Raw genomic sequence first — 14,097 nt, forward strand, 5'->3', positions numbered from 1 at the left:
AAGTCTATTTTGTTAGATGTTAGGATAGCTACACCAGCTTTTTTCTTAGGTCCATTTGATTGGAAAATCTCTTCCCAACCCTTTACTGTGTTTTTAGGGTTGAGGTGTGTTTCTTGTATGCAGCAGAAAGATGGATTCTTCTTCAGATGGATTTGTATCCAATCTGTTAGCCTGTGTCTTTTATAGGTGAGTCAAGTCCATTTTTGTTAAGGGACATTAATGGCCCATGATTGCCCATTTCTGTTATTTTAGTTTTTGTTTTTGCTGATGTTATTGTGTGTGTTTTTCTCCTTTGGAATTTGCTGCTTTGTGATAATCTATTATCTGTGTTTTTGTTGATGTAGCCAACTTCCTTGGGTTGGAGTTTTCATTTTAGTACTATGTATATGGCTGGATTTGGTTGCTAGGTATTGGATAAATCTGATTCTTTCATGGAATGTCTTGTTTTGTCCATTTATGGTGACTGAAATTTTTGTTGGGAATAGTAGTCTGGGCTGACACCCATGGTATCTTAATGTCTGCAAAACGCTTGATTAGGACCAGGCTTTCATCATTTCCATTGAGAAGCCAGGTGTAATTCTGATAGGTCTGCCTTATATGTTACTTGGGCTTTTTTATTTGCAGCTCTTAATATTCTTTCTTTATTCTGTATGTTTAGTGTTTTGATTATTATATGGCAAGGGGACTTTTTTATTGGTCCTGTCTATTTGGTGTTTTTTAAGCTTCTTGAATCTTTATGAGCATATCTTTCTTCAAGTTAGGAAAGTTTTCTTCTGTGATTTTGTTGAACATATTTTCTGTGCCTTTGAGCTAGCGTTCTTCTTCTATATCTATTATTCTTAGGTTTGATCTTTCCATGGTGTCCCATATTTTCTAAATATTTTATGTTAGGCTTTTGTGAGATTTAATATTTTCTTGGACCAATGAGTATATTTCCTCTTTTTATCTTCAGCACTTGAGAATCTCTCTCCTATCTCTTGTATTCTGCTGTTATGTTGCATTTGTGATTCCTGATTGTTTTCCCATATTTTCCATTTCCAGAATTTCCTCTGTTTGTATTTTCCTTATTGTCTCTATTTTAGTTTTCAAGTCTTGAATAGTTTCTTTCATCTCTTTGATTGCTTTTTCTTCGTTTAAAGGATTTGTTGATTTTTTCCAATTTTTTGTTTGTCTTTTCCTCTACTTTGAGGGAATTTTTTATTTCCTCCATAAGGGCATCAAACATTTTTCTAAATTTATTTTTTAGGTCATTTTCTTCTGCTTCATCTATATTGGTGTGATCAAGTCTTGCTGTTGTAGAACCACTGGCTTTTCATGGTGTTGGGTTACTCTTTGTGGTGTTAACTGTGTTACCCTTTTTCTCTGATTGGTGTAGTTGGGGCTGTGTCTCTGGTGATCAATCTTCCTGGTGCCAATGGACTCAAGGCTCAGATGGTTTCTAGTAGGGGTGCATTCAGGGCCACGGTTCCAGTCACCTTGCAGGTCACTGGGCCAGCTAAGCAGCAGACTAGTGGGAGTCCTGTCATTTCCATTCTTCATGGCAGTCACGTGGGTGTCTCCAACGGTGATTATGTGGGACATCTTCCACTTTGGGATATTTCATCAAATACCTATTTTAGTCATGAATTTCCTTTATTATAAACTAGAGCTTCCTTTATACTGTTGTTTAGAGAATACCTGAGATATTTAGTGTTTCATACATGTTGACATCAGGTCATAGGATCTTCTTTTGTATTAAAAATAATAAAAAGGACATGGTTAGAAAGTTTGCTGCTACACAATATTTTCCAACTCCTCAGCACTGAACACCAGCAACTGTGTGGAGTTTTCTTGGCAGTTTCCAAAACATAAGATTATCTTTTTTCACTCTTAGTGACTTGCTGGTACAATGTATGATTCCTAAGTAAGGTATTGGTGTAGACAGCTTGATGGTCCTTTAGAAATGACTGTCTGAAGGAAACATGAGGATTTTCCTAGGATGGAAGATAAACATAAACCAGATCATTTTGAATTATTTTAGAGGACCTTCATTCAACAAAGGGAATTGTTATATTTGCTAGATAAGATAACTAGTTGTTTGGGGGATAAAGTTAACTTTTACTGAGAAGATGTTTGAAGACTGTTTTCCAGAATATTCTAAATATATTTTAAGTATTCTATTTTTAGAATATTCTAGGGTATGTTTTCTTGATTTTTATCCTTGAAGTAATGAGAAAGGTACAATGCCATCAAACTTGGCCCAGGTGTAGGACAGAGAAGGTACGTGTCATTTCTATAGAAATAATGCAGGGGTGGGGATGGTTTAATAACATTCGCTCTCCACCTTTAATTCATTTTTATGCAAAAAGATTTATTTTTCACAAGTGTGTGTCAGTTTTGCCTGCATGTATGGAATTGTATTGCATTCATGCCTGGTGCCTGTAGAAGCTAAAAGAATGCATCAGAAACCCTGGAATTGGAGTTTTGGGTGCTTGAAAGCTGCCTTGTGGGCACAGAGGCAAATTCAGTGTCTGTGCAACAGCAGCAGGTGCTCTTACCTGCTGAGCCGTCTCTCCAACCTTCGATTCTTAGGATAGTTTTTATTTGTTTGTTTCCTTGTTTTGGTTTTTAACTAACCCTCTATATCCTTTAGCCATAACATTAGAAGATTTGGTAATAGAAATTATCTTCGCCTGTCTTCATGTAGTGATTAAAATTATCTTACTGTCTGTTAAAATTTGGATTTTCTATGAGACTAGATTAGTGGTATGTAGTATTAAAACATGACTGGGCTAAAAGGTCTTCATTTTGCTCTCTCTCTCTCTCTCTCTCTCTCTCTCTCTCTCTCTCTCTCTCTCTCTCTCTCTCTCTCTCTGGTGGGTGGGTGGGCCAGAGGACAGCCTCTGAGGTCTTCCTTTTGTTGTCACCACCTTGTTTGTGAGATGCCCTGTACTGCTGGGTTAGACTGCCCAGCAGCTGTGTTGGTGATCAACCCCGGAGGTCTGTCTGGCTCTCTCTCTGTATTGCTGAGATTACAAGTTCAAGCAGCCATGCCTGTTTTTTTTTTTTTTTTTTTTTTTTTTTTTTAAATGGGAACTGAACTCAGGCCCTTATGATTACAAGACAAGTTTTACTGACTGAGCCATCTTCCAAGCCTTGACTTGATCTTTGTAATGATCTGATGTAATTATAGAATTCTATTTCTCATACATTCCTAGAGTCGTGTTACTTGGGCCAGAAACTTTATTGTCTTTTGTTCATTCCCGTTTCTCTTATCACATTACACCATGGTAATCACTACATCTAGTCTTTCTTCTAAAACTAAAACCCTCTTGCCCCTTTCTTCTTTTTTCTTTTTCTTTTTAGTACAGGTCTCATATTGTCACCTTGCCTGGCCTGGAGCTCACAAAGATCCATTAGTTTATGCCTCCCAAGTACCTGGATTAAAAGCGTTCTACCAGTTTTGCCAGATTAGTTTTGACACCTCCCTGCTTCCAAACCTTCGCTGACTCCTTTCTCCTGCACTCATCTTTCTGTTGGTAGTGTCCCTGTCCTATATATGCCCCACTGACCCTGGTTTAGTTATTGCTCTCAAGATGCTTTATTCTTCCCTATATTATAGCTTTGTCCATGCCGGTCTCTTCATTAAAATGTCATCCTCAGCACTCATACCCACGGTCCTGCATGCAAGCTGTGACTAATACCACAGGGTAACACATGTCTTTTTGACCCAATTTTTAGGTTCAGAATAGTTTTGTCTTAGTTCGATCTGCATTTCCAGCAAGATTGTAGTAATCTGTTATTACATTTGAGATATTACCTTGTTTACTATAAACTCCATGACAAATGGGTAGATGAATTCAAATCATAAACCCAAATTAAGCCCCTTGGTTAGTATCCTAACTGTATACTCAGATTTCTGGTTTACTTCATATGTAATTAAGGATGGCTTTTATTCTTTATGTATTAGATTCCAGCTGACTAGAGGGTGACTAAGTTTTTGTTTTCAATATTCAATAATGAGTTGGGCTCTTATGGTTCCCTCCATTCTGCACCTTTCTACTATGTGATCTGTTTGAGTTAGGGCTTTTCAGAATCCCTGACAATTCTGTGATGATTCTTTGTCAAAGTCACATATATTAAAATTGCCCCTTTATTGACACAACTAACTTCTCCACTAGATGATGAGGCTGTTGTTTGTTCTTTTTCACTTAATTCTATATATGCTTATTTTTACCTTGTCCCTGGTGTTCAGTATGTACCAAATTAATGTTTATTTGGGGCATTACTAATTCTGCACTGCACAGAACAAAACACTGCCTAAAATGATTGTAGCAAGGATGTTAAATTTGTGGGAGTCACTGTGTGTGGGGAACTAAAGTGATTGATTATGTAGTTTCTTGAATGAGTTTATAAGCCTTAGTTGTTTTTGTGTTCCTTTATGTTTACTTCTAAATTTCAAACATATGTGAATGTCAGTTTTGGTTGACTAGTGTCTGGGACTGGATATGCACCTCAGTGGCAGGAAGCTTGCCTACCATGTCCAAGGTTCTAAGTTAATCCCAAGCACCAGTAAAATTAAAACTATCATATGGGGATGTTAAGTATTTTTTGGCCAATTTTCATATCATCTAGATATTTTAAAGAAACTCAATACTTTGACACATTCATTTTTTGAATGGTGAGCAGGACCAGTTCTAAGTGGTTGAGTGGGAAGATGAGTTAAAAAGGTTGTTATCCTTCCAATCTCTGTTGAATTTTGATGTTACAGTTTATCATGCCTGGAGAGAGGATATTCAGTCTTAAATTAGTTCTTTAAGTTTCCTAGCGAAGGAAAGATAAAGCTGGAACGGGAAGTTAATTCCTAGGATTGTCCTTTTATTTATTTAGAAACATAAGACCCCTTCAAAATTCTAAGTAAATAAATTGAGGGGAGATTTGTTTATGCAAATTTGACATTAGAGGAAGTGTTGATTCCTGGTAAAACTGATAAGGGATATGAGACGTACATGGGAAATGGAGAAAACAAGTTAGCCGTTAGGTTTGGTTAAGTTCATTTTAAGACGAGATTGCTTAAGATTTTAAAATCTGTACTAGGTTTTAGAGCACATGGCACACCAAAATGCTCCGCAAAGTTAACACAGTAAATATACATTATTTTAAAACTATACTTTATCTAGGGAATAAATTTTTCCAGTGTCTTTAATATGCATGGCATTTAATTCTACTCAATTAAAACTTGAAATAGAAGAAAAGTAAAATAAAATTTGCTTGTTTTCAGGAAATCCTATCTTGAGTTCAAAGGGTCCTCACCCCCTCCTCGATTAGCATCTGTATTGGCCTTCACCCTCCAGCTCTTCAAGGAAACCAGCTTGGGTGTTTGTGACCTTGAGCTACTCCTTCCTGGCATCTTAAAATGTCTGGTGTTGGTCAATGAACCCCAAGGTTAGTTGGCTCAGTCTTGATCTTCAGCATTTTTTATGTATGAGTTTGAGCAACTGTTCTTTCACATGGATTAGACTCAGAGCTGTAAAAGGCACATGGTCATTCTCCATCCCTTGGTATGCGTCATGGCTGGTGTGTGTATGTGTGTGGGGGGGTGTTCAAATACTGGCACACTTCAGTCTTTTTAGTTTAGGTTTTTTGGGAGAGGAGTTGTATCAACCTCTCCCCTCCTTGAGGAAAGTAATTTATGTGTGGGGTACTTCCTTTGTCAGGCTAATTAACTTTAAAAGAAAAAAAATTTTGTGCTGATTTACTCTGCCGTCACATGATACTTGTCAAGTGTCAGGAGGTGGGAGGTCAGTGTAACCTCTTCTCCCTAGTTTTCTGCTAGAATACCCACAAGTGGGAGGCTCCTTGAGCAGCCCCTTTCCTTTTAGTCTCCTCAGTGTCACCGTGAGTGAGCACTCTGAAGTACGCTCTCTAGTCCCCACTGTAACATGCTTTAGTAAGTTTGTGCAGACTGCAGAACAGGAGTCACAGTGCTGGCTTGACTCTGGTAGGCCATTGGCCTCTTGGTCCTGGTTTTTGTGCAGAGGTGTATGTTGTGTGTGTGTGTGTGTCTGTGTGTGTGTGTGTGTCTGTGTGTGTATGTGTTATAATGTGGACTCTGAGGAACCTGAGGGCAGTGCCTAAAGTGATGGTGGAAAGTGCAAATGATCTTTGCATGTTCTGTTGTTCCTCAAAAATGTATGCTATTTTCCACTGCTCTCTGCCTGGGAAGAGTGATTTGTTACATTTCCTTAGTGTACTATGGCGTGGCAGGAGGACATGCGCTGTGGTGGCTTGAGAAAACCTGGATCTTTAGAATAGAAGCATTGTGCTTGTTAAAGCTGGCGATGGAGAAGTGCAGTGAGAGCCTTGCACTTCATCAGTCAGGGTTTCCTCACTCGGTGCAGTTGTCGTGTAGCCATGGCTTTCTTCCCTGTGCTTTCACCTGCATGTTATTAACAGCAGGTCTACAACTCTAGATGGAAAATCCTGAAAGGCAGAGTTCATACGGTTTAAATCATATGCCATTCTGAGTAGCTTTATCCAGATTGAATTCCACAAACTTTCAGAAAACAGGCCTCTGAGACAGAAGTAGATAAGCTTCCTTACCCAGGGAACAACAGGTGATAGCTACAGGGTAGGGCTTCCTTTTGAGATAACAGAAGGAGTATGAAGCTGACTCTGGTTACACTTGCACAGATCTGACAATACTAACAGTCCCTGCTCTGTACGTGAGGCATCTGCTTCCACACACTGACAGTCAAGGTGGTGCTTTAAAGCAAATATCATTATTCAGTTTGAAGACACTTATAATATATATTAGTGGGCCCAAAACAGGAGTTTTATACCATTAAGAACGTAAGTTTTTCATATAATTGCTCAGGTCTGAGTTACTCAGCTTTACAGTACCTTAATAAACCAACTTTAAGTGCAAGAAGGTTGACTTGCCCCCGTTTTGTAAGCTTCAAAGTACATGATCATTTCACACACACACACACACACACACACACACACACACACACACACACTGTATAAGTTGGTGATGAGGCCTTGATCATGATGAGAATACCCAAAGGTAGAAACTGTTTATCTGCGGCAGTGGAAACAGTGGAGGGAAGAGGCACCCACTCCTCTGTCACACCTTGGGCTGGCCACCCAGCATTTAGTATTTGAGCCTGTGGCACATGTAAGATCAAAATCACAGCAGCATTTTTGTGGTATATATACAGGCACAGTGTTTTAAGAATTTGGTTAAATAAATAATTAATACAAATATTTGGCTAATTTTAAACAAAGGAACGTTATTGCTTGGTCTAGTTTGCTACTTAAAGATTTGTAAGGGGTGGAAGGTATGTGCCTGTGAATTTGAAAATAAAATCAATATGCCTGTCTATAAATTCATGTCTTACAAAAGGCTCTCTTGTCTGTATTTATCTGTAAGATGAGGATAGAAAGGGTTTTTGTGTATGGATACCTTTCTGAAGGGAAAACATGTCTTCATGTGTATTATTTCAGCTTTGAGACTCAAAATAGATTTTCAAACTTTTTAGGTATTCTTCCGAACAAAACAAACTTATAACTCTTTTATTTTGAAAATTTATAAAAAGCATGTACCTATTTGAAGAAAACAATGTATTTTTCTAAATCAAGAGTGTTAAGAATGAGGATCCAGATGGTCAGCTCAGACACACTGTGTAATGCTATCATTTTCTCCTAGTTAAAAAGCTGGCCACAGAGAACCTGCAATGCATGATAAAAACCTGCCAAGTGGGGTCAGAAGGAGAACCTGCCACCCAGCTGACTTCTCTGTTTAGGTAACTGGAAAGCATGCCAACTGGCAAGTAGAGGGTTGCCAGCCATTTGACAGCCAACATGCTTTTTAAACAACTAATTATCCCAAACATAATGTGTTACTACTTGTTTACAGTGTTTCAATTATAGTATTTGGGGGCAGTGGTTTTGTTACATTGTGTTGTTTTATTGAAAAATAAAAGTGCCAAGGAGAAGGGTAAGTTAACTGACTTGAAATTACTTACGTCTTCAGTAAGAAAGAATCTTGAATGTGGTTAAGAAGAAAAAGTAAGATGCATAAGACTGGAAAACATGTGTACCTGCTCCTCAGGGTGCTGTAAAAATGCCTGACCCTGCTCTTTTGACTTCCTTTAAACACTGAAGCTTCAGAAAGCTTAACTGGGAAACATGGACTCTGTAGGGGTAGAAGGTATGCTTAGCCACGTACCCTGAGCCCTTCTTGACTCTTATAGAGTCTCTCTCTCTCTCTCTCTCTCTCTCTCTCTCTCTCTCTCTCTCTCTCTCTCTCTCTCTCTCTCTCTCTCTCTTTTGTTTCCCGAGACAGGGTTTCTCTCTGTAACAGTCCTAGCTGTCCTGGAACTCACTCTGTAGACCAGGCTGGCCTCAAAGGCACAGAGATCCTCCTGTCTCTGCCTCCGAGTATTGGGATTAAAGGTGTGTGCCACCACCGCCTGGTGTAGAGTCTTTACCAGGGCAGTTTCTTTGTGTCATTTTTCTCAGGGTCTCTACCAGCTTGGTTTTATGTCACACATCCCTGCCTTGCCACCACACGACATGTGATTTGAGGTGTGTTTCTTCCCTCTCGTTCACATGACTGCACTTGTCTACTGTTTCTGGTTCATTTCCATTGTCATCACCTTATGCTAGTGAGTTCATGAAAATTTCAAAACCTTGGGAAGAGGGAAAAGAACGAATCTTCGCTATATATAATTTATTAAGGTACATGGCTTTTACTATATTGATTGAGGAGTGTAGAAATTTTAGTGGTCAAATATATGTTTTTTTTATTTATGAAGAATGTCTATTCATAATATCTCTTGTTCATTTAAAACATGTATCTTATGAATATTTTCTGTCCCTATACTGTATTAACTAATACAGATGTTTGATGTGCTGAGAAGTAACGAGGAAACTTGACTGTGCTAGCTGCCTTCCACACACCTCCCATTCCAGTTTGAAGTGGAGAATATCATGGAAAGTCCCTAAAATTCATTTTTTTCCCCTACCTGATTTCTCCTTTCAATTATTTTTCTGCTAAGTGTCACCGAGCTGGTCCTGGTGATACTCACCTGTAGCCCCAGCATTCTAGGTGACGGAGGAGGAGAACAATGAGTTCTAAGTCAAACCAGACAACATGAAACTACCCTACCTCCAAAAGTTAAGAAACAAACAAGCCTTACCAGTAGTCTGCGTATAGATTCTTCCTCAGTCTTGATGAAATGATCCTTGTTATGTTCAGGTTAAAAGTGATAATGATGTATATAACTGGCCCAAGGAATTGCCTGAGGTTGACTCTTAAATGGCCTGTTTTGCTTTCAGGCAGTTCATCCAGGACTTTGGTGTGCAGTACAGTTACCAGGTGTACAGCATCCTGGAGATGGTGGCAGCACTGAGTGCGCACATTGTCATTCACTTGGTTCCTACCCTCACTCAGTCTCTGAAAGATTCAGAACTGAAATGGGGCTGTGGCAGGAACATTGCACAAAGGTATGTTTGATAATTATACTGTCTTGAGTACCATACAATTTGTGTTTTCTCTTTTTATTTAAATGACTTATTTCCCACTTAGAAAAATAGAATATTTTGAGATGAAGAATGCTTCAGTGCTGTGTAATCCCTGCCTGAGCAGTAGCGTAGCTGGATGGGTCACACATCATTTCCAGTTCCTGCAGGCGTGGCCGCCTCAGAGCTGCACACCTCAGTGGTGCTTATCTGTCTTTTCAAAGCAGTGTCCTTAGGAAGAGATGGATTTGAAAGCTTCCAGTGGCTTGTCTTGTGAAATCCATATTGATTATAACATTAGCTAATTAGTAGACTCCATCTTTGCAGCACAGGAGATGAAAAGCGTACTCTTGTAACACCGTTGACATAGTTTCTGAGCTCTTTCATGAAAACCTTTCATGGAGTCTGTGAACTCCACCCAGGGGCAGCCTTTGCTAATGTGCTCCTCTGTGTGGCCACGATATTCACAAAAGGACTGGTTTTAGAGATTCAGAATCCCATAGGTATTTAGACTAATGAAAGAACTTCATGGCAGAATATTTCTTAAAGGATTTCAACTGGTGAGCGCTATGTTAATGAACCATAAAATTTCCTCACTGTGGACCCTGCCTCAGCCTTCACTCTCTTTTGGAGCTGGGGCCCAGGAGAAGCATGGCTTACCTGTATCACCACCTACATAAACCCTCTCCTTTCTGTAAGGAAAATGTAAATCCAAGTACCACAAGTACTACAGAATATTAGAAACAGCATTTTATTTTCAAACTGCTGTTGAGGTAAGGAGAAGAAGGTAAAGAAAAGAGGGTATTGCTGGTGCTGTGACATGCTCTTTCTTCTGGTTGTAATGTCCCATGTTTTTGTTGGTGACCCGTCTCCCTGTTGTTACCGTGCCATCATTGTCCTTACACAGTGTGCCACGAGCACATTTTGTCATAGATGGACATTTTATTGTTTCCAATGGTTAATAAGCTCTCACGTCGTTTAACCTTCGTTTTGTACGTATAAGTCACTCTAAGGACTGAATGGATTCCAGCACCTGAGTTTACTCATTGCAAACATGAAGCATTTTTTAGAGTGCTGTGCCACGTCTGCTAGGTAGGTTAATAGACGTTTATAAATACTTGAGTGGTTTGTTTGTTTTTTTTTTTTTAAACAGGGAAGCATATAGCAAACTTTTATCTCACCTAGGACAGGTGGGACAGGATGAGAAACAGAGACTGGAAAGTGACAATACATGATGCTGCTGCACCAACTTCCTGTCTGCGTCGTCTCTAAAGCTGCTGTGTGGCCCCTCAGCAGGGATTTAATTAATTGTATAATGTTGTGTCACAAATAATTTCCTTTTTCTCCTGCGTGTATAATATATATAAATAAGGAATGAAGGCTTATTAGTAATTGTGTAATAGGATCCTGGAACGTGAAGAGATTTTTAACTAAATTAAAGACTTTTCAAACCGAACAGCTTTTCTGTGAATGACTATTACCCAGTTCATACCAGTAACCTGTTTAGCTGCTGGTTTGTTCTGTTGACCTTCTTATCTTTTTGTGTTCATGCTCCTTTTTCCCTCTGGCCTGTTCTGGTTTGCTGTTTATGGGAAAGTGAGTATCAGGATATGGACTGTGGGGTTTCCTTGTTATAAACCAAAGTTAGCAAATAAACATTTACAGCACGTGTAAGTGGCAAGTAAGGTGTGCTCGACTCTCTGGAGTCACTGTTCTGACTGAGGACCATGCACACCATTTGTTAAAGTTTTAAAGTACACCAACAGTATTCATGTGTACATTCTGTAGATTGCTAGGGTTTTTTCTCTCTCCAGCTTCCAGAATTGTCATTAAAAGTCTTCTCAAGGGAGAAGAAATATAGAAATTAGAGAAATAATTAATATTCTACAAGCATCTTAAAACTACTAGTAAAAAAGTCTGTCCTCTTGTTCCCCTTCCCTGTCTCGTCTGCCTGGCTGCCTGCCTTCTCATGTCCCACTCCAACAGGGCTTCCTCCCCACCCACTCAACATCTGAAGTATAGAAGTCTGAGAAGTCAGCTGTCTCGTCTCCTTCCTCTTATAACTTAGTAACTTAGGAAGGCTGCACACCTCACCTGCTGGGCCTTTTCTTCCTTGATTCCTCTGTTTAACTGTCTCATGGAGGCTGCACACCTCACCTGCTGGGCCTTGTCCTGACTCATTTCTGTAGTGAGCATCACTAAATACAAGGAGTTCCATCCAGTCCTACAGTTAAGGACCTGCATTAGGTAAACCAGGTGCTCGCTCACCTAACCATTCTTCATGGACAAAAAAAGATTAGTAAATCTCTTTCTTTTTAATTTCACAGTGTTATAGAAATCCATGGATAATACCTGTAAAAGGTCTGAGTTGTTTGAGTTTATAGATAGGGCTACTGTGTTATTTAAAACAATGTATGGTGGTTTGAATGACAATGTCCCCTAGATGCTCATGAATCTGAACACTTGGTCCTCAGTTGGGAGGTTTAGGAAATGTCCCCTAGAAGTGGCTTTGGGGTTTAAAGATTTGCCCCACTTCAGGAAAGGTTGGCTCTCTGTTCCTGTTCAGAATTCTGGATGTGATTGCACATCTTCCTGCTCTGCTGCCTCCCTTGATGGAACTATAATCCAAATGTGTAGAACAGCAACAGAAATGGGGCCAATACAGTGTGCCTTGTGGGTTTTTTGTTTGTTTGAGTTCTAAATTATAGGGGCTGGAGAGATGGCTCAGTGGTTAAAAGCATTGCCTGCCCTTCCAAAGGTCCTGAGTTGAATTCCCAGCAACCACATGGTGGCTCACAACCATCTGTAATGAGGTCTGGTGCCCTGGAGATACACACAGACAGAATATTTGTATACATAGTAAATAAATAAATATATATATAAAAAGATAAAGTTAATAAAAAAAAAGAGTTCTAAATTATAAATGAGGGATTCCAGGATGTTCCCTTCCCTGCAAAAAAGTTTGGTTTTTGTTGTTGCTTTATGAATGTTTTAACTTTTATTGTTTTCTTTTGAGGATTGATTATTATTATTATTATCATTATCATCATTATTAATATAGTGTTACCTTAAGAAAACACTTCATTCTTTTAACTCAGAAGAAGATACTGAAGATACTAAGGGTATAGCTCAGTTATAGAATACTTGGCCATCATGCAGCAGGGCCCTGGGTTGGGTCCCCAGTTTACTCATAAAAACAAAAAAGGAATGATTTTAAAAGATGAAAAAGTTTTTTAAAATGCAGTCAGCCTTCTCGAGTGCTTTCCCAATTATCGTCTTTGAAATCCAAATGTGTGTGTTACTTTTAAATCATCAAATGTCCTATTGTTCTCTATCATCATTTCCACCAAGTGAATGCAAGGCTGTGAATTTTCTTTCCACGTGTTAGTGACTAACTTGTCTAATGCCATGTTACGCTGTTGGCTTTAGCAGCTAAAGCACTTTGACTTCTTGTCAAAGTGAACCTGGCCTTTATTTAACCTAAGCCATCTCTATAGCCCGAGTTGAGCTATCTAAAGTAAGCAAAAAAAGCTCTTAAAGGGAGTTGAGAATAGAGCTCAATGGTTTGTATAATGGTTTATATAAGGAACTGGGTTCAATCCCGTGTGTGTGTGTGTGTGTGTGTGTGTGTGTGTGTGTGTGTGTGTGTGCATATATATAAATATAATGTAATGTAATGTAGCATAACATAATATGGCATGTCAGAAAGAGAGATCTCCTTTTCCCAAGGTAATCTGCAAAGGTATTTTACAGATCAGGTGTCACCAGTGGCTTATGCTTGTAATTACAGAACTGGGGAAGCTTGTTCAGGAGGATTGTCCCTAGATCTCAACCAGTCTGAGCGAGAATGGGAACTGCATCAAACAACAACAACAAAAAAGAGAAAAGGCAAGGGGATATGTTTTAGAACATGTGTCATAGAGTCAGAAGCTGTTAGTTACAAATTTCAAGCATAAGTACTAAAAGTAGTTACAATTTTTCCTTGAAAATAGCAAGTGATGAGTCCACAGGTAAAGTGCTTATCCTGCAGACATGAGGACCTGAGTAAGAGGAGCCTGGGAGCCTGAAGTGAAGGGGACATGACAGGGCTGGGATCCAATCCCTGGAGCTCAGGAGCAAGCTGTAGGTTCAGTGAGAGTCTCAAAAATGAAGGTGGAGAGCCTTGTTGAAGAAGGCACCTACCTGCCTCTCTCTGGTCTTCACAGATGCTATGTGAATCTATACCATGCTCATAAAATGCTTTTCATTTTAAAGTTTTGGGCTTGTTTGATCCAAGATATCTTTCTTCTCCTGCTGAGAATGGGACTTTGTTTATACAGATTTGTGTCCCCTCTAAGATGCTTATCTTCAGTGTCCCCTTCCCTGTAAAAGTCCCAGTAACCCTTCACTTGGTATTCTACTCATGCATCCTTGTATACCTGAGCTTTACTTGATGCCTGCTTCCTTAAAGCCTGTGGTGGTTTAAATGAGAATGGCCCCATAGGTGCCTTCCTGTCTTTGAACACTGGGTCCCCATTTAGTGGATCTGTTTGGGAAGAATTAGGAAGGATGGACTTTTTGAAGGAGATGTGTCACTGTGGGTGGGCTCTG

The 14,097-nt window shown here is 39.3% G+C and overlaps 1 protein-coding gene across 1 annotated transcript in view; it reads left to right on the top strand.

The window, feature by feature from the left end:
* Mms22l (MMS22 like, DNA repair protein) overlaps positions 1 to 10,954 on the top strand; it is a 105,138-nt gene extending 94,184 nt beyond the window's left edge. Inside the window, exons 22-25 of the mRNA XM_050144948.1 lie at positions 5,261 to 5,424; positions 7,691 to 7,787; positions 9,325 to 9,492; positions 10,661 to 10,954. Of these exons, the coding sequence (XP_050000905.1) occupies positions 5,261 to 5,424; positions 7,691 to 7,787; positions 9,325 to 9,492; positions 10,661 to 10,742 (511 nt within the window). The 3' untranslated portion in view covers positions 10,743 to 10,954. The remainder of the gene's footprint in view (positions 1 to 5,260; positions 5,425 to 7,690; positions 7,788 to 9,324; positions 9,493 to 10,660) is intronic.
* The last annotated feature ends 3,143 nt before the right edge of the window (positions 10,955 to 14,097 follow it).

The sequence above is a fragment of the Alexandromys fortis genome, unplaced genomic scaffold (assembly GCF_014885135.2).
Source record: "Alexandromys fortis isolate MF-2015 unplaced genomic scaffold, M_Fortis_MF-2015_v1.1 scaffold_2_1_26212458, whole genome shotgun sequence".
NCBI lineage: Eukaryota > Metazoa > Chordata > Mammalia > Rodentia > Cricetidae > Alexandromys > Alexandromys fortis.